Here is a 25,286-nt window from a genome sequence, read left to right on the forward strand (position 1 = left end):
AGTTCAGCTCTCGCCTAAGACCTGTAATCCTAGATTCTCTGGGGACCGCGAAACTCCCCAGTCCGAGGCACTCCCAGCTTAGCCGCCCACCCATTCCCCCCCCTCCTTTCCTCAGCACGCAGCCCCTCCCTGCGTGATGATGCAAACCAGTGGGGAGGGCGGGCGCTTGGAAGGGTGGGGAGAGTCGGAGAGCTAGCGAGGGAGGGAGGGAGTGGGAGGAGGAGAGGGAGCCGAACGACCATTTAAAGCGATAGCAATCCTTGCCCTCTCCCCAGTGCTGGGTTGTTGGAGAGCGCGAGCGGCAAGCCGGGGAGCGCGAGCGCGGCGCGCGGGCCGGCGAATCCAGGAGCGCACGGAGCCCCAGTCTGGCAGGCGCCGCGGGACCCCGTAGCCTCTCAGGCCGCCCCTTCCCGGGCGCCCCCACCCTCCGTGCCTGCAAGAGCCTCTGGGCTTCCCCGGAGGACCTCACCCCAAGGGGCCCGGACCCCGGCAAGCCCGCCACCATCCCCTCCAGCGCCGCCGCCGCCACCACCGCAGTAGCCGGAGCAGCATGGTCCAGCTGGGGAAGCTGCTCCGCGTCTTGACTTTGATGAAGTTCCCCTGCTGCGTACTGGAGGTGCTCCTGTGCGCGCTGGCGGCGGCGGCGCGCGGTCAGGAGATGTACGCCCCGCACTCTATCCGGATCGAGGGGGACGTCACCCTCGGGGGGCTGTTCCCGGTGCATGCCAAGGGTCCTAGCGGAGTGCCCTGCGGCGACATCAAGAGGGAGAACGGGATCCACAGGCTGGAAGCGATGCTTTACGCCCTGGACCAGATCAACAGCGATCCCAACCTGCTGCCCAACGTGACGCTGGGCGCGCGGATCCTGGACACTTGTTCCAGGGACACTTACGCGCTGGAACAGTCGCTCACTTTCGTCCAGGCGCTCATCCAGAAGGACACCTCCGACGTGCGCTGCACCAACGGCGAGCCTCCGGTTTTCGTCAAGCCGGAGAAAGTAGTTGGAGTGATTGGGGCTTCGGGGAGTTCGGTCTCCATCATGGTAGCCAACATCCTGAGGCTCTTCCAGGTAGGGAGGCGCTCCCTCCGGGGCACAGCGCGCTTTAGCTCCCCGCGCACTTAATTCCAAAAGCTGGCTTGGACTCTAGGGGTGCGGGGTCAGGTCAGCCTTCGCTCATTTCCACCCTGGAGATCCTGCGAATCCCTCCCACCCCACCCGAGGAGGTACCTTCCCTGCTTGGTTCATTTCCCTTCCATCTCTCCCCTGTCCGCGCTCCACTCCATCCGGCTTGACATCCTGGATTTATGGCCCCATTTACAAGAAGCAATCTGCGAAAAACAAGGCGATGATTTAAATGGGTTTGCATTAGAGTGAAATATGGTCCAAAACAGGCTTGTAAAAGTGCCGGGCTCCTGTGAGAGCCGGTTAGGCTCATGGAATATGAAAGATGAGAAGACGCCTCGAAACTGGGCATTTCTCAACTCCCCAGCTTCCTTCCCAGCCCCAAGCTGCCCAGCAAGCCGCAGCTCCCTTGGAAATTTTCGAGAAGAGCTTAGGGGGGCACATCTTAAACCGAGGGCTAGGTCTTCACCTACATGTGGATGTTAATTGCCCATGTCTCTCAGGTTGAATCTCCCGACCTATAGCCTTCTCCGCGAGGGCATGGGGCGAAAGGCACGGGGACGCTCTCCAAATGGGGAGATGCCACCGCAGACGCGACCCCCGGGTGATTTGCTCTGGGCAGTTGTTTGCACCGTCTAAATTGCGTTTGCATTCCGGCCACTGGCAGGAGCTGGGCGATCAGCTTTCTACTCCAGCCACTTCAGAGCCCAGAGATGAGCTCATGCTAACTGCGAAACAAAATCGCTTTCGCTGCCTCCACCCTCCGCCCATCATTTCCCACGACCTCCCTAACACAGACCCTCAGCCCCTATCCTCGGCACCGCGGACGATTCCCGGAGCCAGGAGAGAAGGCTCCTGAGGGAGGCACTAGGGTGCGCTGAGTAAAGCCAGCGGTCCTCCTGCTCTGGGCGCCAGAGGGCAATGCCGAAAATGGGAGGAAGGCGGATCCGGGGCAGCTGAGCGGTGGGTTCTACTGCAGTGCTCTCTCTCCGCCTGCTCCTGCATTTTGTGCCCCGTGGCTCCTGTGCTGCACTGGGTATAAATGGATGGAATTCGGATTTTAAGAAATTGAGTTTCAGGATCTGTGTGATTGTGGGTTCCCTTCTTTTATCTCCGGTGTATCTCTTTATCTTTCTTCCTTCTTTGTTTTTCTCCTTTTCGCTCCTTCTCTTTCAATTTTTTTTTTTTTCTCTCCTTCTCCCCCCACCCCAAGTTTTTTGTTCATCTCTGTCTTGAGATGATCCTTTCCTAATACACAGCCCTCTCCCTGCCAGATAGCGTCCAAACCCAATTAATCCCTTCTCCAGATGTTCTGGCTAACCCTGATGCCCTTACGCTCCCTATATCTAAAGAGTTGGGTTCCTTCCAAATGCTTTCCCTAGGGTACTGGGTTCCTGGAAAGGATTCCTTGAGAGATTTAAGCTGTCACCACATCAGCTCCTAGGAGAGTGAAGTTTGTGTGTGCACCAGGAGGGGTGCCTGCCCAAGGCTGCAGCCTGATGTGGCCCCTCTGATCTTCTGAGCATCCCTAACACTTCTTGTGTGTTCTGTCCTGGGAATCCCTAGGAATCCCTATTTGCAAACTCAGAAATGCTTTGGGGACACCCTTAATTCTGAGATGGTGCTTTTGGGAAAGAGGCGAGGCTATTGTAAGCAAAACACAGAAGCCTTTCCTTCTTGCCTGAGCTTTTAAAGCCAGACAACTTAAGAGGGCAGTGCAGCAGGATAAAGTGAGGTCAGAGATCACCTGAGAACCACTGAGGTGACTCACAGCCTTGTGAGCCCTGAGTCCTGGGGGTTAAAGGCACATTTGGTGTCTCCCATTTTTAAATTATTTTGGTGCCTGTTTCTCTCTTCCCTCAGAGCACAGGCAGTGCTGCAGATGGGCCTGTCTGTCTGAAAGAGTGAAATGTTAAAGTCAAGAAAGGGATTGCAGACTAGGCTGAGGGACTGTGTTTGCTGAAAAAGATTCCAGGGGGAGCTGATTCTTCCTCTGGTGTGTGAACCTGAGGCTCTTGTGAGGAAAAGAAATGGTTTGCCTTATGCTTAGTTCCCCCATTCGTTCCCTGGGCTGGGAAGGAAAGGAAGCGAATGCCAATGTTAGCAGTGTGGGTTGGGACTAAAACCATTCAGAGAAAACACTGTCATTTTCCTCTAATTTGCAAATTGCAGCTATTCATGTTGGATTGAACAGCTGAGGGGAAAAGAGCCCCCAGTTTTCACCTGCATTTATGGAGAAGAGGCTGGTAGTAGGAGGAATGCTACCAACTTGTAGCTTGTGCTGTGAGCTGGGTATAACTGTTGGTGTGGGAACATGCTTAACCATTGCCCGTGTTGGAATATGTATTTATATATTCCAACAGTCTCTTCCAGTAGCCTTTTTTGCACGTGATCATAGGAGCTCCTGGCATGCAAGTCTAATCCCCAGTTTCCCAGCCTCTGTAAGCTTGCAAAATGAATAGAGAGAATAGTGGTACGCAGACCCATTGTTCAAAGGCACAGTCAATTTAGAGAGAGGAAAAGAATGGTAGGTGAATCTTTGCTGGGAATGCAGGGTTCAGCTCAATTGAGATTGTCCTATATTTTAAAACAAAACAAAAAACAAACTAACAAACAAATAAACAAACAAAACAAAAAACCCTCCTCTAAATAATTGAATTCTTAGCTCTCCAGATATTTGAGTTTTCTTTTCTTGAGCCCTGTAGCTTGCTGTGGGGACCATACCAAGCCTCTCATTTGAGATAAAAATTTATGGTGAGATAAGCTTCTGGGCTGGGGGAAGGAATACTTAGTGACTTAAATGGGGGAGTGCTACAGATTGCGGGTGGGGATTGAGAACAGGAAAGAGTAATGAAATAGTAATAAATGTAGCAAGTGCTGTTGCTGCCAGCAAAAACTAGAATGTAGTTCTTTCCTGAGAATGAGGACCTGGGCAAGAATGAATCCTCAGATGTAAATAGTGTCTATGACTTTGAATTTTCATTTGTCTATTGGTATAGCAGACTGAAGATATGAGTTAAGCAAGTCCTCTCTCTCTCTCTCTCTCTCTCTTCTATGCACACTGAATTGATTAGTAAGTGACATGTCGGAGGACAGGAATGATGTCTGCTGGGTCTTTCAAATCTAGGAATTTGAGGCTAATGAAATTAGTGTGTGGCCAGGGCTCTGCCAACTAGAATTAAGTCACTGCAATCACACTGCAATGCATTTTCAGCCTCAAAGAAGCATCAGGGAGGAATTTCTGGAGATTTGTTTCTGAGCCTGTACAAAATAATACCTTCCTAATGCTAAGAAAGATTAAATGTAAATTAATTTTGACTATGAGTAACATATTTAAAAAATAATCAGAGAGTAGGGATGGCTTAAAGTGAAGAGCTTATATAATATGGTGTCCAAAGAATAAATCTCCCAACCACTCTTTAGTGGGCTATAAGTAAGATATATTATAGTGGAAAGTAATGGGCATGTTTTTATTCAAGGCTTCTCTGTTATTGACTTGAGAGCAAACACTCTGAGCGTATAAATTACTCTCACTACATCCTGACTCTGAATGAACAATATTTCATGGCCAGTGACATGGTCTAAGCTATGGACTTGGAGTTGGATGGTGTCTATTTCAGTTGCTTTGTCCCTTCAAAAGCAACTAAATGGAAAAAGTGGCCAACTTGACTCTTGTTGGGGCATATTGCAGATCTAAACCTGTGGAACTTATATCATAAATGAAATACATTTGTAAATTTCTAAATGTTCATTGGAGCTTGAATATAATCTCCAACTTTGGGGACTATATATATGTGTGTGTGTGTGTGTGTGTGTGTGTGTGTGTGTGTTTCTCTAGTTTTCCTCCTTTCTTTTGCTTCCTCTCTTCTCTGTTTCTATCTTATGTAATTGAATAGAACTGGGTACCTAGGTTAGTGTGGTATTACTATAGTGGGGACTTTTTTTTTTTTAATAGCTCTAACCTAATTCTTCACAAAATTTCATAAATACAGGTGTCAGTGCCATTTGGAATAGGCTCTATAACAATCTCTGCCTCCACATTTACTCTGTTTCAGGAAATTTACCTAACAGATGGTGAGTAGGCAATTTTTAAAGGGACATTTTTGAAAAAAAGCAGAGAGGGAAGGGATAGAGCCAGGCACATACTATATTTGAAGATACCTCTACATGTGTATTTTATGTATATGTGCCCACAACATTAAGATGTCTTTGGGGATTTTTCTCTTCAAAAATAATTTGCTTCAATTTCATAAACACTGAGAGTATAACAAATCATAAATGCTCTGTTTCCTACGTCTATAGATTATGTCATGGACTTCGAAGACCATAGCTGAATTACACAAAGTACACTCCAGTCTCAGTCGTGCCATGAATTAACTCTCTTACCCTAAATAAGTCACTTAATCTTTCTAGGCCTCAATTACCTCATGTGGTTTTTTTTTTTTTCTTTAAAAACAAATGTGGTTTCTAAGTTTTTCAATCTCTTTGGGTCATAGCTTGCTTGAAGAAAACCTGCTCTTATCCAAACCCCATGACATTGAAATTCCAGCTCCTACTTTGAACTTAGAGTAAGTTTGGGAAAACTTTTAAAGAATATTTTCACACGGATATCTTATTTAATATCAGTCTAGCTGATTTCCCATATTTAAGCCTTATCCCTTGTTTTGCCAGTGTGCTCCTTCGTCACGTATATCAAGGCTGGTACTGAGGAAAATGACTTCCTGGGTCAGCTTACTGCATGGTTATAATACACCAGGTAGGGAGCAAGAACTGTAGGCTTTATAGTAGCAGATATAACTTTTATTATCCAGTGTTCTCTTCACTTTCATCTTGCAAAAACCCCAGACTTTCTTTTGCAATGATGCCAGATAGTGACTTCTTGCCTCCTCCCCGGCCCCAGGGATTAGTCTTCTGGCTGAACTCAGGCAAAGCAGATGATGAGTTCAGGTGTAGACTTTTGACTTTAGCTAGACCTATCAAAATCCTTCCCAGGACTTTTCTGCCAGAGGAAAATGGGAAAATTGGCTCTTCTCTCAGGAATTTCTAAGCTAGGGTGATATGACTCTGGGACTCCCAATAGCTTTCTGTAAAATAAAGTCACAAGACTTTCTGTAGAATAAAGTCACAGGGAAGTAAGCAGGGTTGAGTGGTGGAGAGAAAGCCAGAGCCCTGATTTATTCTGAAACTCTCAAATCTAGCTATATCCAAATCTAGCTGCATCCCTGAATTTCCAGCACTTGTTCTTAAAATAAATAAATTAATAAAAAATTTCTTCTACTATTTTGAATTTGTTTTCAGGCCTGTGCAATTAAAAGCCTCCTTGCCAAAACACTTGATTTCTTATGTTAATGTAAGGTTTACTGACTGACATTCATTAATTGAAAAATTATATATGATATTTTCTTTACTTTAAATATAATCCTCTATTCCAGGTCTGGGATATTCACAACTCTGCATTCTTCCCCACTCTTCCCAATATTTTCTGTATTAACTTTAAGTATTTGTTATCACAACCTGATGCAGTTGAGAGATAAGGTGAACACCTCTGATGTAGGGTGCAGCATAGAGGTCTCCTATTTGGAAACTTTAGAAACCTACTTGGCTCCCTTCATTAAAACAAATCTTTTGTTGATGTTTCCAGGGCAGAGAAGCATTTTTCATGGCATAATGGAGTACAAAGTACATTAAACTCCTGGGTTACTCTACAGTAAGCATCCAGCCTAACTACTTGTTTTTTGTAGGCAAAAAAGAAGAGTCACAAACACATTTTCCCAACATCTGTGTATATGATCACTGTTGAGAGGACAGTTATGCAACATATAGTCAGACTGATTAATTCATGGATATTTTGTCAATTGGCACAGCAAATATGTGTGTTTTATGCACTTACTAAAGGCAAAACAAAATCTTTTTACAGGTAAATATCTGAGAAGAGCATTATGCCAGCCATTACTGTGACGGCATTTCCATGTTTGACAAGTAACCTCCTTTCAATTATCCTTACTACTCGATGTTTCTTGAATCAAGTTATTGGATTATTATGTCAAAATAAAATAATACGAACTTACAATGATACAGGATACATATCTCATTTTGTAAGAACAGAAGTTCTTCTTTTCAATAAAAGTAGTGACCACAGTAATAACTTTATCTTTCCTATGAGCCATTATGCCATGCACTATAAGTACTTCATCTCATTTAGTTCTTACAATAGTTCTGCAAAAGGCATGTTATCATCCCTGTGTACAGCTGAAGGAAGTGATTCTCAGAGCCCCAAGTCACATTTTTGGTAAGTGGCAATGTCTAGATTGACACAGTGGATTGCCTGACAATACCATGGTTGTTAACCACTATGTATGCTGCTCAGTTGTTGCACCTATGCAGAAATACTTAAAATAATCATAGATTCGCCTACTCTGAAATTGTGGTGGTTTGAGGACAACATCAGAGTTGCTGATTCCTTAACCACATTCGTTTGCAGAAAAAAAAATTTATTACAGTTCTGCAATGAGATTAATTCTGTGTATTGAGACTTGAGCACACAAATTCTCACCTCCAAGTGAAAGATGCTTATTTTCCATTATTCAACAGATAGCCCTGTATGTAGGCAATAAATACACAGTAGGCTTTTCTCTCAAACAAATGAGAAAAGATGTTTCTTCTTGTCCTGATTCAGTGCCCATCATTATGGATGATGACAGCTGTTCCTGAACTTTATTTCATTCACTCCACTCTTTCTACAGACCTCAAGTGGGAAAATCCATCATTCGGATATATGTGCAAAGTGATAGAACTGTATTAATACAATTGCTGAAAGTCAAGTTGATGGAGCACAGGAAATACATCCTAAATAAATGCAACATTAATGTTTGTGTGGGCCATGGAATGAGGGGTAGGAGAATTTTCAGTTTAATGGATTATTTTGCCTCTTGCTATAAAAGTGCTGCAGCTAAGTAGTTTTATAATTGGTCATTTACAGAACTCTCCATCTCTGGATGTTGTGCTCTCTCCATTCTGCGGCTGCCAGTTCTTTCTCTTGTTCTTGTTGGAAGATAGCAAGGAATCCACTTCAAAGGCTCAGCCTGCTTTTCTGCATTATTGTTTAGGAAAATATTTCCATTCGTTAAATCACTGCTTAAACATTTTTGTCATGTTTTAAATTTGACTATGTTCTGAATGTATTAGCACAGATAGAGATAATGTGGGATATTTTCCTGGAGAAAACATACTTTTATCAAAGGAATCATAGAATTTTCATGTAGGGGTTAAGAATAAAATTCTGGAGTTAGATTTGAATTTAAATTCATACTCGCCACTTATTACCAGACTCACCTTGATCAAACAAGTACCATACCTTTCACCAATTTTCTTATCTTTGAAATGGGAATGATACAAGTATACTTGTCTGATAAAGTAATTATAAAGATTACACAAAATATACATGGAAATATTTTTAGCACTGAGTTTAGCATGTAATGAGTGTTTAATACATTTAAAAGCTTTTATTTTATTATTATGCTATTATTAAATATCACTATTTCTTAAATGTTACTATTGCTAAATTTACTGTAAAATTACCATAATAATCCATGTTGGATTTCACTCTTCTGTTTCTTTGTTTAAATGGAAAATATTAGGGGCACCTGGGTGGCTCAGGAAGTTAAGCATCTGACTCCTGATTTCAGCTGGGGTCATAATCTCAGGGTCCTTAGATCTCTGGTGGTAGGATTGAGACTCCTGTTAGGCTCTCTGCTCCGAGTGGCATCTGCTTGCCTCTCTCACTCCCTCTTGGCCCCTCCCCACCAGGTACTTGTGCTCCAGTCCTAGTGTTCTAAAATAAATAAATGCAATCTTTTTTAAAAAATGAAAAATATTACACAGATTGAGAGAGAGAACACAGTTTAGTGATAGTATTCAGTGGAATAAGAATTTCTACGGCACTGATTCAGGTGAATCAGGAATGCCATGGGCTTAGATACCACACAGGTTCAGAGCAGTGGGCTTTGAGGATAGCCAGCCCCAAGTTTGAAGTCCACTGTGACCCATTTCTAGTGCAGAACCGTGAAGAACTTATTTAAACTTTTTGAGCTTTACTACTAGTTTTATAGATCTCTTTTTTCCCCGGGAATATTTATTAAGACTCCCCCTTCAGCACTGTTCTACATGGTTGGATATATCAGTGACTAAAATGGACAGGAGCCCCTCCCTCACATTCTGTCTTTCCCCCTCTCTCCTCTTCCCTTCCTCCTATCTCCATTCTTCTGTCTCTCAGTTTACACTCTCACATGGAAACAGATGGATGTTATAAATAAGTCCTAGAGTATGTTAGAAGTTGATGAGCCCTTTGGGACAAGGGAAAGAATGTGAAGCACACTGAAGAGTGTTGGTTTGGGAGGGCTGAGGGGTGTACAGGTGGGTTCTATTTTTAACTATGGTAGTCAGGATGAATTTTATAAGGTGGCATTTGAGCAAAGACTTGAAGCATGGGAATTGTCAGAATGGATTAGGGGAAGACCACTCCCTGCAAGCAGGAACAACCAGTGTCAGAACTCCAAAGCAGAAATATGCCTGGCAGGTTTGAGGGAATATTAGGGATGCCACTGCAGTTGGGTAAGTCAGGAAGAGAAAGGGGCAGCAGGAGGGCTTCAGGTTGGAGATATGAGGGGGCAGATGAGGTAAGTCATTGGAAACCATCACATGCATTTTGTCTTACCTTAAGTGTAGGCAGTGTGGTAGGATGTTAGGGGAGGTGGGGGGTGATCTGTCTCTTAGTTTAGAAGAATTTCATCTGTGGTATTGAGGATGAGGGAAAGAGAGGAATCAGGGATAATCTCAGGAGGTGATTCCAGATGTCTCTGAGATGGTTGTTGATGATTTGTACAACAAGTGCTTCAAGAAGTGATACATTTGGAAGATTATGACAATATTTTCTGGTCTATCAAATGGGAGATGTAAAAGGAAGAAAGGGGACAAGGTGAGTCCAAGATGTGGGGCCTGAGCAACTGGAAAGTTGGGATTACTATCACTTCAGATGGAGTGGAGCACAACTGAGGAATTAAGGAACAGATTTGGAGGTATAAGGTTTGAGAAATTTTTTGACATATAAACAGAGATGTTGAATGCACAGTTGGAAATACAAGTCTGCAGTTATAAAGAAAGGTCTGGACTAGAGATACATTTTAATGAAATAGTCATGTTAAGAATAATTATATGGAAGTGCTATTTTAATAAATGAGGGACACCTGGATGGCTCAGTCACTTAAGCCTCCTGCCTTCAGCTCAGGTCATGATCCCAGGGTCCTGGGATCGAGTCCCACATCAGGGTCCTTGCTCAGCAGGGAGCCTGCTTCTCCGCCTCTGCCTGCCTGTGCATGCGCTCTCTCTCTCTCTCTCTCTCTCTCTCTCTCTCTCACACACACACACACACACACACACAAATAAATAAATAAATAAATAAATAAAATCTTAAAAAAAAAAAAAGAAGAAATGAGATAATATAGGGGGGTGGCTTATTCGGTTAACCATCTGCCTATGGCTCAGGTCATGAACCCAGGATCCTGGGATCTAGCCACATAGGCTCCCTGCTCCACAGGGAATCTGCTTCTTCCTCTTCCTCTGCCTGCCACTCCCCTACTTGTGCTTTTTCACTCTCTTTGTTAAATAAGTAAATAAAAATCTTTAAAAAATAAAAATAAAGAGATATTACAGTTAACACTATGTGTTCTCAAAAAATTTAACAGCTCCTAGTTAAAGGCAATTACATGAAATGAAAACAAATCTTATAGTTTGTTTTTGCAATAAAACTGACCAAAATGGTATCACAATTATTTTAACAGTATTTTTGACAATTATTTTAAGTCAAAACACCATACCGCAAACATTATAATAACATTTCAATCTCCTACCTTTCATTGTGGTAATGTAGCAATAACTATATTTTGTAAGGTTAGTTAGTTGTGATAGAGTATCTATTTTATTAAAAATAATTTTGAACTATCTAGCTCAGTGCTATATATATTTATGTTTATGTGCATATATATATATATATATATATGTAAAATTTAAAACTCAGTTGAGAATTTGCATCACTGATAATACATTTGGCCCTTGAACAATGTGGGGTTAAAGGCACTTACCCCACACCACTGCAAATCCACATATAGCTTTCATATCCCCCCAAACTTTACTAATAATTGTTTTCCACTGCCCTGAAGACTTACTGATAACATAGGCATTTGATTAATACATATTTTATATGTTATGTGTATAATGTACTGTACTCTTCCAATAAACTAGAGAAAATAAAATATAATTAAGAAAATTATAAGAAAGAAAAAAGACATTTACAGTACTGTACTGTGTTTATTGACAAACTTCATGTATAAGTGGACCCACATAGTTCAAACCCATGTTGTTCAAGGGTCAGTTACACATGAGAATTTATGCAATGACCTAGGTATTCAAGGAAAAATAACGGGGTTTTCTTATAATATCCCATATGGCACCTACTTTGAAGAATTTCACAAGGCATTTCATATCTTCTATTCACTTTTCAATTGAAAACATGGTGGGGGGATTTTTATCTTACTGGTTGCAAGCTCCCTTTAGGCTTTTGCAAATCCTTTAATACCCTTTGTAGCTTAACCAAAATTCTGTTCCTTATTCACTTGACTATCAGATAGTGGTCTAAGCATATCCTTATACTAAAAAAAAAATGCATGGCCATGTTGTCTCTGCACATCTATAATTGTATTTTAACACTGTCATTATGTAAGCTATATTTTAATTATAATTATAACAAATTTTATATCAACACGCATCCATTTCTAGTGTTCAGGGGGAGAACAGCATGTAGTAAATTTTTTCAAAATATAGCATCTGAAGAACAGAACAGAGGGTAATTGTGTAATTCTCTATTCCTATAATTAAGTTCAGTGGAGTTGGCATAACAGAATTAAGATGAAAAAAAAAAAAACAAAGCAAAATGTTGAGGCACCATGGCTCCCTGTCATAACACACCCTTTTAACATCAGAGAACATACACTTAACATCTTTCTGTACAGAAATGGAGGGAGTAAGACACTAGAGGATGAATGACAGACATTAAACGGTGGGATTATGAAAAGCAATATGGAAATGACATATTGGTTTTAGATTTGGTATGTGGGGAAGATCTACTAGCATGTATGTCTACTGGGACCACATTTTCTGGAATAGTTAAACCCGATGTCAAATATGCAGTCCTACCTTCCTTGTAAATTGGGACATACACTCAAATCTTTGCTTCCTTTTCTTGAATATTGGTTGAGAAGATTATCTCAGAAACGGTATCTTATGAGTAAAGTACATTGTTTAGAAATGACTGACACTTTCTCAGCTGCCACACTCCAAGCTTGCTGGCTCTTTCTCTGGGACTCACTTAAGTTTGCAGTACAGGAGTGGGTTATGGGAAAGATCACTGGAATTTTTTTTTTTTAATCTTCAGAAGGCTGTATGGCATAATGGTTAAGATTGCAAGCACTGGATATGGTTCACATTCCTTCTTTCACTTGCTAACTGTATAAACTTGATCAGTTTACCTGATTACCTGCACCTCAGTATTCCCATCTATAAAATGATGATAATATTCCATCCTCTTAGGACTGTTTTCAAGAGTAAGTGAAGTTACCCATACCAAGCACTTAACACAATGCCTAGAGCACAGCAAGATCTATTTATCATTGCCATTGTCATCATCATCATTACCACCACCACTACCAGGCCAGGTAATATCTCTCCTGTACATTCTTCTATTACTTCCTGCTCCCTACCATTTCTGTAATGTTTCTCTACAAGGGTAAGGTTGTGACAGAGCATTTATTTCCACTGGTATCTGACACCTGGTCACCAAAGTGACTGGAGTTGGAGATAGCATTCACTGCTGCTTGTTGAGACAATTCCTGATTTGAAAAGGGAAGCTGAATGTTGAGGCCAACAAATTTCTCTTTTCTTTATCCAGGGGGAGACTGAGAATAATACCCAAGCCTCAAAAGGGAAATCAGCAAAGGGCAAAATGGTTAATTTCATACTTTAGTACTTAAGAACAAATCTGACAGACTGAATTTGAGCTCTTTTCCATTATATGCTGACTGTGAGATGTTAGGTGTTTTTGTAACTCTGGTGAGTTCATAGCTGATACAAAGCTACTATGACTTGCTGCATAGTATTATTATAGTAATTTAATAAAGCATTTAGCACACACTATTTGGCAAGTAATCACTTAATACATTTTAACTTCCATAAGTACTATCACTACTAATACTGTTAAGTAGCTGAGCAAATCGGATGTCTTTCTTTTTCTTAAATTGCACATAACCATTTGAATAATCAGCTTACGTTTATTAAGAATTGTTATAAAGCCTTGTGATGGCAGAAGTCCCCCAACTCTGCTCCTCATCAGAGCCCATCCTGGGGGTGGGGGAGGTTGGATCAATACCACCACTACCACCACTACCACCATTACCATTGCCATTGGTGCCACTTAACTGACCATACTGAGCGCTTCCGGTGTGCCAGGCACCAAACTTGGCCCTGCATATGCACCATATCATGTTCGCATATTCAGGTGGGAGACCTGATTACCATCATCCACAATTTATAGATAAAAGACACTGAGGTGTTGAAAAAATAAGCATCTTGATGGATAGCAAGAGATGGAGCCAGGATATTTAAACCCCTATCTCTCTGACCTCAACAGCCCTTAAATATTATTACACCACATCCTGATAAGAAAATCTGCTTCCAGCCACTTAGGTAAGAGAAAATTCTTCATCCCCATATTCCTGTATTCCCCATGCTACCCTAGCCTCAGTGTTAGTAAGGAGAGAAAGGGACCTCTTCAAAGACTGGTCAAAGGGAAATTGCTCCTTTTTGGCATTGCTGAATCAATTAACCAATATATAATTTCCTTAAGAATCCCTACATATTTTTTTAAAAGATTTTATTTATTTTTTTGACAGAGCAGAAAGGCAGGCAGAGAGAGAGGAGGAAGCAGGCTCCCTGCTGAGTGGAGAGCCCGACGTGGGGCTCGATCCCAAGACCCTGAGATCATGACCTGAGTCGAAGGCAGAAGCTGTAACCCACTGAGCCATCCAGATGCCCCAAGAATCCCTACATATTATTTTCAGCACTTACTTTGGCCGTCTAGGATTCTTACATTCTGTATATGGCTCATCCACTCTATTACACGTTAATTTATTTGAGGCCAAGTTTAGAGTCTTATCCTGAAACACAATTTTAGGTCTTTAGCATCTAACTTTGTTCTTTTCTGCTAATAGTACATGTGCAAATATTTGTTTGAGTTTTGTTGAATTGTCCTCATTAATTGTGCATTAAAAGTTACATAGAGATAGTCTTTTTATTAAAAAAACTTTCTAAATAGATTTTTAGCTCGTTATTTTTATAAGGATTATTGTGGAAGTTATAGCTCTTCGGGTTTTTGTTTTGTTTTGAGGTTAAGTACTTCATATTATCTTATTTTAATGTATAATAATATAATCATATTGTCTCTATCAAATCTGTAAATCTTCACTGGCTTGTAACTTAGCTTGTTGGTTGTATATTGTTGATTTTTCCATTTACTGTGACATTTGGCAGGTGTGGGGCTGGGTGGGAAGAGCTACAAATTGGTTTTCTAGAGAATTAATATAAAGAATGAGAGTACCTTTCATGTTTCTGCAGAGGTCAAGAATTTTAAGCATCCTTTTTTCCTTAGTCTTAATGGAAAGGGAGTAGGCTGAATGGAAGGTCATTATGACCACTGGGACTACTGGGATGGTAGTCAGTCACTGAGGGTTTATTTAGTTTCCATCTCTCCTCTATTAGCTTATGTCTTGAGTGCTTACTAGGTGCAAGGCACTTAGCTAACCATTGTAAATTGGTTGTGTCATTTACTCCCCTGATAGGCATACAGTAAAAATATATATTATTATGATCCCCCCATAATGTACACATGGAATAAAGCCTCAGAAATAGTTATTCGCTCATTGAAATATGGTAGAAGTAGAACTTGGATTCACATCTGTTTGACTTCCAAATCAGTGATTTTTACCACTAAATTAAAGTTACATAACTTTGTGAGTGGTGTCTAGATTGTTTCTAAAATTTTTTCAGCTCTAAATTTTTATAATTGTTTGATTGCAGGTTTAATAGGGGGTGAGGAGGAATAGGGAGGAATTCCAGCTTATGAATGGATTTTCCTTATGTTAAGTATGAGATCTGTTTTATGACACCAATTTACTTATTCATTCAACACATATTGATGCCTGCTATGTACAAAGGTATTTGAGAACATGCACATCATGGTAGAGTGAGGACCCCTTCCAGAGACTCTCTCACAACAGGTAAAGAGGTCTTGGACTGCTTTGCCTGGTCTGGGGTGGTAGTGGGTCCTAGGCCCTAGTTCACCCCACTGACAAAGCCAAAACATGCTCACATGAGTTCAGAGGCATTGTGATATCATGATATAGCAGACTCGTGAATCTTACTTTTTTCTGCCTGGCATTAATGATATAAGGGTTTTGGATTTGGATACAGAAAGTGGACTTATTAGTTACACAAATAAATGGATATCAGGTATCATCAGCAGAAGGCTACTCACCATTTCCCACTACTCCTACTTTTTACAAACCAAACAAGTACCTTCTTATCTTTCCTATGGATAAGGTCTTGACAATGGCACTAGGGCCTATAATCTCCCAGTAAGTAAATCACTGCGTAAACCTGTGGTTTTTCAAATATGCTGATTAATTTACCCTTGAAGTAGGAGTGCTTAGGTGGCTCAGTTGATTAAGCATCTGACTCTTGATTTCAGCTCAGGTAATGATCTCAGGGTCATGAGATCGAGTCTTGTGCCGGCCTCCATGCTGAGGTGGAGCCTTTTTGGGATTCTCTCTCCCTCTTTTTCTGCCCCCCCCCAACCTGTGGATATGCTCTCTGTCTCTGTTTCTTTCTCTCTCAAAATAAATAAATAAATAAAACTTTAAATTACCCTTGAAATTGACAGACATTTTACTGTTAAGAGCAGAAAGTGGCATTCCTTTAGAATTCATAGGGAAAAGAATGGGACACCAGATATACTTTCCTAAATTGAAAATTATTCATATATATCCAATTATTTATATACACACACAGATATACATATATATACACACACACATATATATATAAAATTGCTCATACATATGAAGAGTTTTAAATTGAGAAATTGAGAAAATATATATATTTATATTTAAATTTGGCCTTCTGCTAGCCAGTAGCAAATGAAATTATTAGCAGAAACACACACAAAGCAGAGAAAAAGAACTTTAATTCTTTAAATTAAATTCAGTAGCTGGTTTGTTTTTTTATTTTTTATTTTCATTTCAGTAGCTGTTTTTTTTTTTATTTTCTTGTTTTTGTAGATTTGTGGTTGAGATTTTATATCTGCGGATGTATCTTTGAAGAAAATATTTCTACCACTTTACACAAGATTGAATTGATTTAAAAACAATATAGCATGTTTCAAATGTCTTAGTATATTTTTAATCTTTAATACCTTCAGATATATGCATTTCAGACATACCCCAAAAAGCAATTTGATGGTTTAATTATTTACATTTCCCTTATACCTATTTACTCTTGGAAATTTTAAAAAGGAAATATTTAATTGTATTTATGTTTTTGTCTCTCTGATTGAAGAAGGAAAATACTGCCTGAAACACAAAAAAATTAAAATTATAAAAAGTATTATCCAACATTATGAAAACTAAGAATTGGCAAGGAAATTCAAAGAATTAAACTTCTAAGCAGTTTTTTGTTTGTTTGTTTTGCTTTGTGTTTTTGGTTTTTTGTGAGTACATGATATTTCTTCTTCTGAAGGAATTAATCTTGACACTCTACTGGAGACTTTTCAGAGACCCATTTAATGAACGATTATTTTGCCCCTGAGACTGCACTATGCACTAGAAATTCTAGAATAATAATAATAATAAATATGAATTTTCACAGACCTTTCTTGCAAGGAAATCTGGCAGTCCACGGGAAAAACAAAACAGAGTGAGCCTCACATTAGCAATGACAGTGATTCTCAAATATTAATGTGCTGAAGAATCATGGCAGTCATGCTAACCATGCCCATTCCTGATCCCCTTCTCCAACTGGTCAGGTATGAGGCCCAGGAAACTCTTTTTGTTGAGCATGTCCAAGAGAGTCTGAGATGGATTTTCTCAGTTGCTCTCAACCTTTAATGAGCATCAAATGTGCCTGAGAGTATTAAGACACAGATTGCTGGGCTCTACCCCCAGATTTTCTGAATCAGTGGGTTTATATTTCTAATCAGTCCCTGGGTGTTGCTGATATTGCTAGTCCAGGGACAACACTTAAAGAATGACTTACCACTTGTTTATGGAAAACATCTTCAACGTTCTGCAGTTTGGGATTGTGTGTGCTATGGAAGAGACATGGACAGAGACCCATGGAGGCAAGGGGATTCTACCCTAATTAGTCAGAGGTAACAATAGTAGCTAGAATTGATTGACTCGAAAAACATTGTTTAAGAACTTTCCATGTTCATTTAATCCCTTCAGTAAAGTGTCCCCATTTTACATGGGGGTCCAAAGGAGGTAATTAACTTGTATAAGTCCTAAACTGGTCAGTAGCAATTTAAGAGTTCAAATCTAGAAAGTCTGATTCCAGAACCCACATTCTTAACCATTCTGAGAGGAGTAAAGGTCATTAGTGAAGGTCTCCTTGGCCTCCAAGTGTAGATAGAAGGATGAGTAGACACAAATACATTATTCATTTGGCGTGTGTGTTATAGGAGGAGGAGGAGAGTATCAGGCCTTCCAGAGGAACCAGCCCTCCCCATACACCTACCCTAAGCAAATCTGGTAATTAGGAGTCTAAAACAAGAGTATAACTATGGGATGCTGAGTAGCATGCTAGAAACCTGGGGTTAGAATTCTGTATCTTTTAGTAATGGCTTTTGCTGAACTAATGGAAAATAAGAGTGGCTTACCCTACTTTTTGCATGTAACAAGAAGTTTGGAGATAGTCCCTCTAGTTAATTCTGCTGCTGAGAATGTCAGCAAGGGACTGAGTTCTGTTCATCTTTTAACTCCTGCATCTCTAGCATGTCGCTGTGATCCCCATTGTTGCAAGGTGTCTGCTGAATCTCTAACAGTATTCTGACCATTCAGGCAGGAAGAAAGAAAAGAAAAGGGACGTCTGGGTGGCTTAGTCAGTTAAGCGTCTGCCTTTGGCTCAGGTCATGATCCCATGGTCCTGGGATTGAGTCCTGTGTAGGGGTCCCTGCTCAGTTGGGAGATTGCTTCTCCCTCTCTCTCTCTATTATTTCCCCCTGCTTGTGCTCTCTCATTCTCTCTGTCAAATAAATATGTAAGATCTTTAAAAAATAAAACAAGGAAAGGAGAGGGGGAAAAAAAAGATGAAAGAGTGTGTGTTGTGTGTGTGTTGTGGCAGGGGAGGAGTATCGGGGGTGGGGAGCAGACAGGCACTGTCTAAAATGAAACAGCAAATTATCTCTTACAGATCTTCAGCATACTTCCATTTAGATCTCAAGCAGTTAAAGGTTTAACTTGACTACCTTAACCTTAAGGATAACGAGGTCCCCTAAACCAGGGCTCTGACATTAAGGAATAGGGAGTGGTTATTGATTAGATAACTAGCAGTCTGAACAGACTTCCTCCCCACTATCCCAAACAAATACCCACCAACTCTATTTTATCTCATGTATTTTACTTTAAAGAATGATGGGAAACTTTACTTATCTGTAAATAGGCTCTTAGAAAGGGTACAATTATATAATTATACAATCCTCTAGAGACCTCCTTTCTTCTAAAAACTCTTTGAAAACTGTTCAAGGTTGAGGACATTTTGATCTTAATTTAGTAACTTGCAGTTGATTATCCTGGAATGACATTTTCTTTCTGCAGATGTTCTGTCAGGTTTTAGAAAATTCTGGAAGAAGTGGACAGATAAATTTATGATACATATATAAGTGATATGAATCTCTTCAAAATAAAATTCATTTAGGGACCAAAAGGCATTTCATGCCTGCTATTTTTTTTTTTCATCTTTCTATTTTCACAAATTTTCCTTTCTGAAGTGTCTCTGAACAAATCTGTTAGATACTATGTATCCATTACTCCTGTTTTAATTCTTTATTACTGAACTTTCTTTGGCCTACTGTCTCTCACACCTCTTTGTCAAAAGCATTTCTCCGGGTCCTCACTGTTTCTTCTTATCCCATATTTGGATTCAGAACTCAAACTAAAGCAACAGTCTGCTATGATGTCTCTCTAACTTGAAGACCCTGCTTCTGTAGGAGGGGGAAAAAAAAAGAAAGAAAAAAGTAGACTTGCTGGTGAACTGAGAAAGTAAGCAATACGTGGACTGTTTCTGAGAATTAAAAAAGTAAGAAAAATAAAAGCACTAAAAGAAACTGAGAGTTGGTCTCCTTCAAATAATTTATTTTGCAAATGAGGACATTGAGGACTAAAAAAAGTGTTATTGAACTCCAGGTGATAAGCCATGAATCGTGGAGTTTTATTACCTACCCACTCAGTAATTCAGTATGGTCTTTTGTAGTTCTGAGGTCTGTTTTCCGCTCAGTGATTTGGGAACCCACCACATTCAACACATGGCTTTACATTTGTCTCAAAAGGGAAAGGGGAGAGGCAAGCTCAATTATCAACTCATTATCCTTCAAATGTCAACTTTTCATATAACTTTTGGTCACATTCTTTGGGAAAGAACTAGTAATATGGCCACGCATAGTTGCAAGCAGGGATGGAGAATGTTGTCTTAGCTTGGTTTTAATGATGCCTTTATAATTTGGAGGAGTTAATTACAAGCTCTAGTCTACAGCTGGTTAATTCTGCCACAATAAGTGATCAGCCTAAGGCAGTGGATTAAGAGAGAGAGAGAGAAAGAGAGAGAGAAAGTGTGTGTGTGTGTGTGTGTGTGTGTGTGTGTGTGTGTGTACATTTTAATATGAGCTGAAACTTGGGAGCTTGTATCTTAAAAAAAGAAAACAGCAAATTGCTTCTTGCTGTCTTTCCTAGTTCAAAATGACTACTGTCTATTTCCTTCCATCCTGCTATTTCACTGCCACCTCAGTATCAAATGAAAGCTGAAAGAAATTATTCTGAAGTCTCCAATGCTTTGAAAGGTAATAGAATACTCAAACCCTAAAAGTTTTACTCTACAATTTTTATCAATTTCACATGATAAATTTGTGGAAGATAAATTGAGATGGACCAAAAAAAAAAGGGGGGCGTTTTTTTTTTTTTCTTTTACACATATACCCTGAGCCATGGTACAAAATGAATGGGAAATTAGAAAAATCTATCTTCTTCTTGAAAATTAAAGTATTTTTAATTGTTCAAGTAATACTTAGAACAAAAACTATAGAAGTGGAAAAGATACAAAGAAAAAAAAAGAAAAAAAAACCCAAATTTCCGTTTTTGATAAATCATCTCTGTTACATTTTTAAAGGTGTCTTTTGAGACTTTTTTGTGAGGGAAGGTGCACACAAACACAATGCAAACATATTTTTACTTAGTACTAGATTATGAACATGATTCCATGTCACTTAATTAAAAATTGCATCATAATTTTTTTTTTTTTTTTAAAGGTTATTTATTTATTTATTTGACAGACAGAGATCACAAGTAGGCAGAGAGGCAGGCAGAGAGAGAGGAGGAAGCAGGCTCCCCACCGAGCAGAGCCTGATGTGGGGCTCGATCCCAGGACCCTGGGATCATGACCTGAGCCGAAAGCAGAGGCTTTAACCCACTGAGCCACCCAGGCGCCCCAAAAAATTGCATCATAATTTTTAATGGTTGAACAGCATTCCATTATTTATCTTACCAGTCCTCTACTGCTTAACATTTTGCTTCTCTAAACAATGAGAGAAACAGCCTTCTTCCCATTTCTTTGAGCAGTTGTTTATTTATTTCCTTAGAATGGATTTCTAGATCATGGATGACTGCCTGTCAACTTTGGTACGTACTAACATGTTGCCTTCCAGAAAGGTTACACTGCCTTACTTTTCTGCTAGAATTTTACATCCTGTGTGGTTTTTACACTCTCGACAATACTAGTATTATTAATATTTTAAGTTTTTGTCATTCTGATGAGTGAAATATGACAATTATTTTAATTATAATTCTTTGATTAATAATAGTAAGGTTGAACATATATTCATATATTAACTGGCTGTCTTTCTTCTTATGACATTATGACCTTTATCCATCTTTCTCCATTTGATCTGTAACACCTTTGTATATAATAATATATTTATTCTTTACATATTATATAATGCAGTTTGATTTCACTTACTAATTTTTATTTTATTCATATTAAAATCTAATACTGTCAAGACTATTAAAAACCCCTTAATGAAGACAGGTATACAGAACATCATCAGTTACCCTCTTGAATTTATAATGGATTTATTTCCTTTTGGGCAGTGTGAGAATGTAAATGTTTGCCTCATATTGTTGGAAAGAACCTACCCCTCTGAAGAATCTTGCCTTATTTATAAAAATGACATTTGAAGTTGTGTGCTTGCCGTAAGATATGCAGTGTTAATTTTTAGTATGAAATGCTGATTATTAAGAACTATGATAGGGCCAGCAGCAACAAGTGAGGGTTGTGGTAGTGAGGGGCAGCTTTTCCTTCTAAAAGCAACTAGGAGTTTAAACTCTGGGTCTCCTGCTTGGGATGTCTTGATGCAATCAGCTTAGATAGTGTGTGCTGTCAGGTAGGATGAGTAAATTGAGAAATCCAAGCATTTATCCTTGGTCCTTTCAGGAAATGAGTAAAGAGTTGTCAAGCAGAGGTGATCAAGCTGTGATCTGCAGACTTGGAGCTCCCTCCATAGTCCTTCAAGTCAGTGTGAGACAAAATGCCAATGTAAATTATATTGATAACAGTATCAATGAGGTGACATTTAGTCCTTTAAATGACCTACCATGTTTTTGTAGTATACTGTCCATTGGTAAATAGGCAAAGCTATGTGACAGTTCTGTCTATTATAATGAATGAATGGAACACTCACATTTTGAAAAACTGAAATTGTATCCATTTGTCAAGAATAGTGGCTACTTGTTCTGCTTTATTCCCCTAGATAGAACCAGGTGACATTGTGGACAGTAAGATGTTACTGCATTTCCCCCCTAGAGATGTCTAAAAGTTGAAGAAGGTGCCTTGTCAGGTAGTTAGCACCTTGTCACCAAAAATATTAAAGTAGATGTGTATAATCAGCTAATTAAACTATTTTTAATCTCTACAACTATTGTACTCACTAGGGCATCCAAGTTACTCTAACGAAATCTAACGAGGGGTGCCTGGGTGTCTCATTTGTTAGGCGGCTGTCTTTGGCTTCGGTCATGATCTCAGAATCCTGGGACTGAGCTCCACATCGGGCTCCCTGCTCAGCAGGAAGCCTTCTTCTGCTTGCCTTCTGCCCACTGCTCCCATTCCCTCTGCTTGTGTTCCCTCTCTTGCTGTGTTCCCTCTCTCTGCCAAATAAAAGAAAAGAAAAGAGAAAAGGACAAAAAAAGAAAATAAAAGGAAATCCTAACGATGCATTAGGATAGTTTTACACATTTGATTAGGTATACTCTTCTTATACCATCCATAGCCATTTTGACCATTGAAACCTGCCTTTTGGGACACCTGGGTGGCTCAGCTGTTAAGCCTCTGCCTTCGGTTCAGGTCATGATCCCGGGGTCCTGGGATGGAGCCCCACATTAGGCTCCTTGCTCAGCGGGAAGCCTGCTTCTCCCTCTCACACTCCCCTTGCTGTGTCCCCTCTCTTACTGTGTCTCTGTCTGTCAAATAAATAAATAAAATCTTTTTAAAAAATAAATAAAACCTGCCTTTCTTCTCTTGTAACCTAGCTATGTGGTCTTGGGCAAGTCCCTAACCTGCTTGGACACAGTTTTGTTATATGAAATAGAAATAATAATGTATGCTTTGTGAGATTAAGAGTCACTTATGGTTTGTCTCCCTCCCATGATTCACAGACCTGTACCCCTAGGGATAAAAATATATGTTTATAAAAAATAAAAAAAAAAAGAAATAATAATGTATGCTTTAAAGGACCCCAGAAAGATGAGTGGTGCCTAGTATATAGCCTGGCCCATAATACCTACTTGGTTAATTATAAATGTTATCGATTTTATTTTAAATTTCATTTCTAAACATTAATCTTTATAAGGGGAACCCTAACATTTGTCCTGAAGATAGAGAACTTTGGCAACTCAGAAAGCTATTTGGATCCCTATAATACTCCACATATATGCCTCACTATTCCTGGGATCTTTATATTAATATTAATATATTATTAGAATATATATTGACTCCAAGATGATGAGAAACTAAAGTTTAATATGTACCTAGAAGTATGGATGGATTTCCATGCCCAGTGCTAATGTGAGAAACCCATTATTCCCATATCTTAAGAAGGTGGTGTGAGGAACAACAGACTTGAGGAGACTCTGGGGTGGGAAATGAGAGATGTCATTCCGGGCTGTGTTATAGTTATAATAAATATCACTTAATTTTTCCTTGTGTTAAGCATTTTATAGTCATAACATTTTGAGGGATATATTGTAATGGTTAAGAGTGTGGTTTTTTGAGCTGGATAATCCTGGGTTGGAATCTTACCCTCATTACCTCTTCTTTTTTCAGTCTTACTGAGGTATAATTGACAAACAAGATTTTAAGATATTTAAAATATACATTGTGATGATTTGGTACATGCACACATTGTGAAAATATTTTCTCCACTGAGTTAACGCATCCAACACTTCATTTATTTACCTTTTCTGGGTGTTTGAGAAAACGCTTATGTTCCACTCTCTTAGCAAAGTTCAATTATATAATACAGTATCATCAACTATAGCCACCATGTTATACATTAAATGCTCACACCAGAATTTCCTGATAGCTACGTTTGTACCCTTAGAGCAACTCCTCCCTATCTTCCCCACTCTCTCCCAGCCCCTGGCAACCACTTTTCTACTCTTCTGTTTTTATGAGTTTAACTAACTTCCCTCCTTCCTTCCTGCCTCCCTTCCTTCCGTGCTTCTTTTCATTCTTTTTCTCACATATAAATTATTCTATGCAGTATTTGTCTTTATCTGGCTTAGTTTACTTAGCATAACATCCTCCATGTTTATTTATGTTGTCACAAATGACAGGCTCTCCTTTTGAAAAGCTGAATAATATTCCATTACCTCTAAACTGAGTGACTTTGGGTACATTTTTAATACCTTTAAGGCCTTTTTTTTTTCTATAAAAAACTATACTAACAAGTTATTTTCTGATATGTGGAATATTTGCTGAGTCAGCCCATGTTTAGTTGAGATAATAAAAGTACCCCTTAACACTGTATTAACATTTATTATTGCTTTCCCTTTTATAATAATAATAATAATAATTTTATAAAATGCTTAGGCTATATCAGACACTTTCCTTATATTATCTCACTTAATCTATACCACAAGTTACTATATACATATTACCTTCCATGGTTTTTCCTTCAGAGGAAATTGAAGCTCTGAAAGAGTAGCTTGCTCAAGGTATGAACTTAGGTCTGAATCACTCCAAAAATGTACTGTGTGTGTATAATTCCACATCTGAATTTGTTGGATGTTATTATTTTTAACTTCCAAGCATTTGATCTGAAATTCCTTTCTTTATTTAGGGAATTTTCCACTTTGTGAGTCTTGGTGAGAAACAGTGCTTCCCATTATACAAGCTGGAAATACCAGATACATTGTTTACTCTCTTACCACAGTCTCCCTTACAGCTGGAAGACAGTCAAGTGACCTAGAGTTGGCCAATTACACTGATGTCCTAGATTTTGATTTAGAAATAAATGATATGAAGAATCAAGGACACCAGTGTCTGTGTCTGCCTCCTGTATCTTGTTCCTGCCGGGTCAGCAAGGCAAGTGGGGACATATAATATCACTTGGCATGATTACTTGATTTCAGTAGAATAGCCGTGGCTTCCAGTTGTTCAGTCTGCTTCTAGTAACTGAGATCTAACCAATAACCTTCCAAACATTTCCTTTTCTGCTTAAATCAGCCATATCTGTTTCCTCTTG

General features: G+C 39.5%; 1 protein-coding gene across 2 annotated transcripts in view; it reads left to right on the forward strand.

The window, feature by feature from the left end:
- Nucleotides 1-469: 469 nt before the first annotated feature.
- The window catches only part of GRM7 (glutamate metabotropic receptor 7), a 913,283-nt gene continuing 888,466 nt past the window's right edge, over nt 470-25,286 (forward strand). For both annotated transcript variants that reach the window (XM_059390206.1, XM_059390207.1), the window contains exon 1: nt 470-1,069. In XM_059390206.1, the coding sequence (XP_059246189.1) occupies nt 551-1,069 (519 nt within the window). In that variant the 5' untranslated portion in view covers nt 470-550. The remainder of the gene's footprint in view (nt 1,070-25,286) is intronic.

Source organism: Mustela nigripes, chromosome 2 (assembly GCF_022355385.1).
Source record: "Mustela nigripes isolate SB6536 chromosome 2, MUSNIG.SB6536, whole genome shotgun sequence".
Taxonomy (NCBI): Eukaryota; Metazoa; Chordata; class Mammalia; order Carnivora; family Mustelidae; genus Mustela; species Mustela nigripes.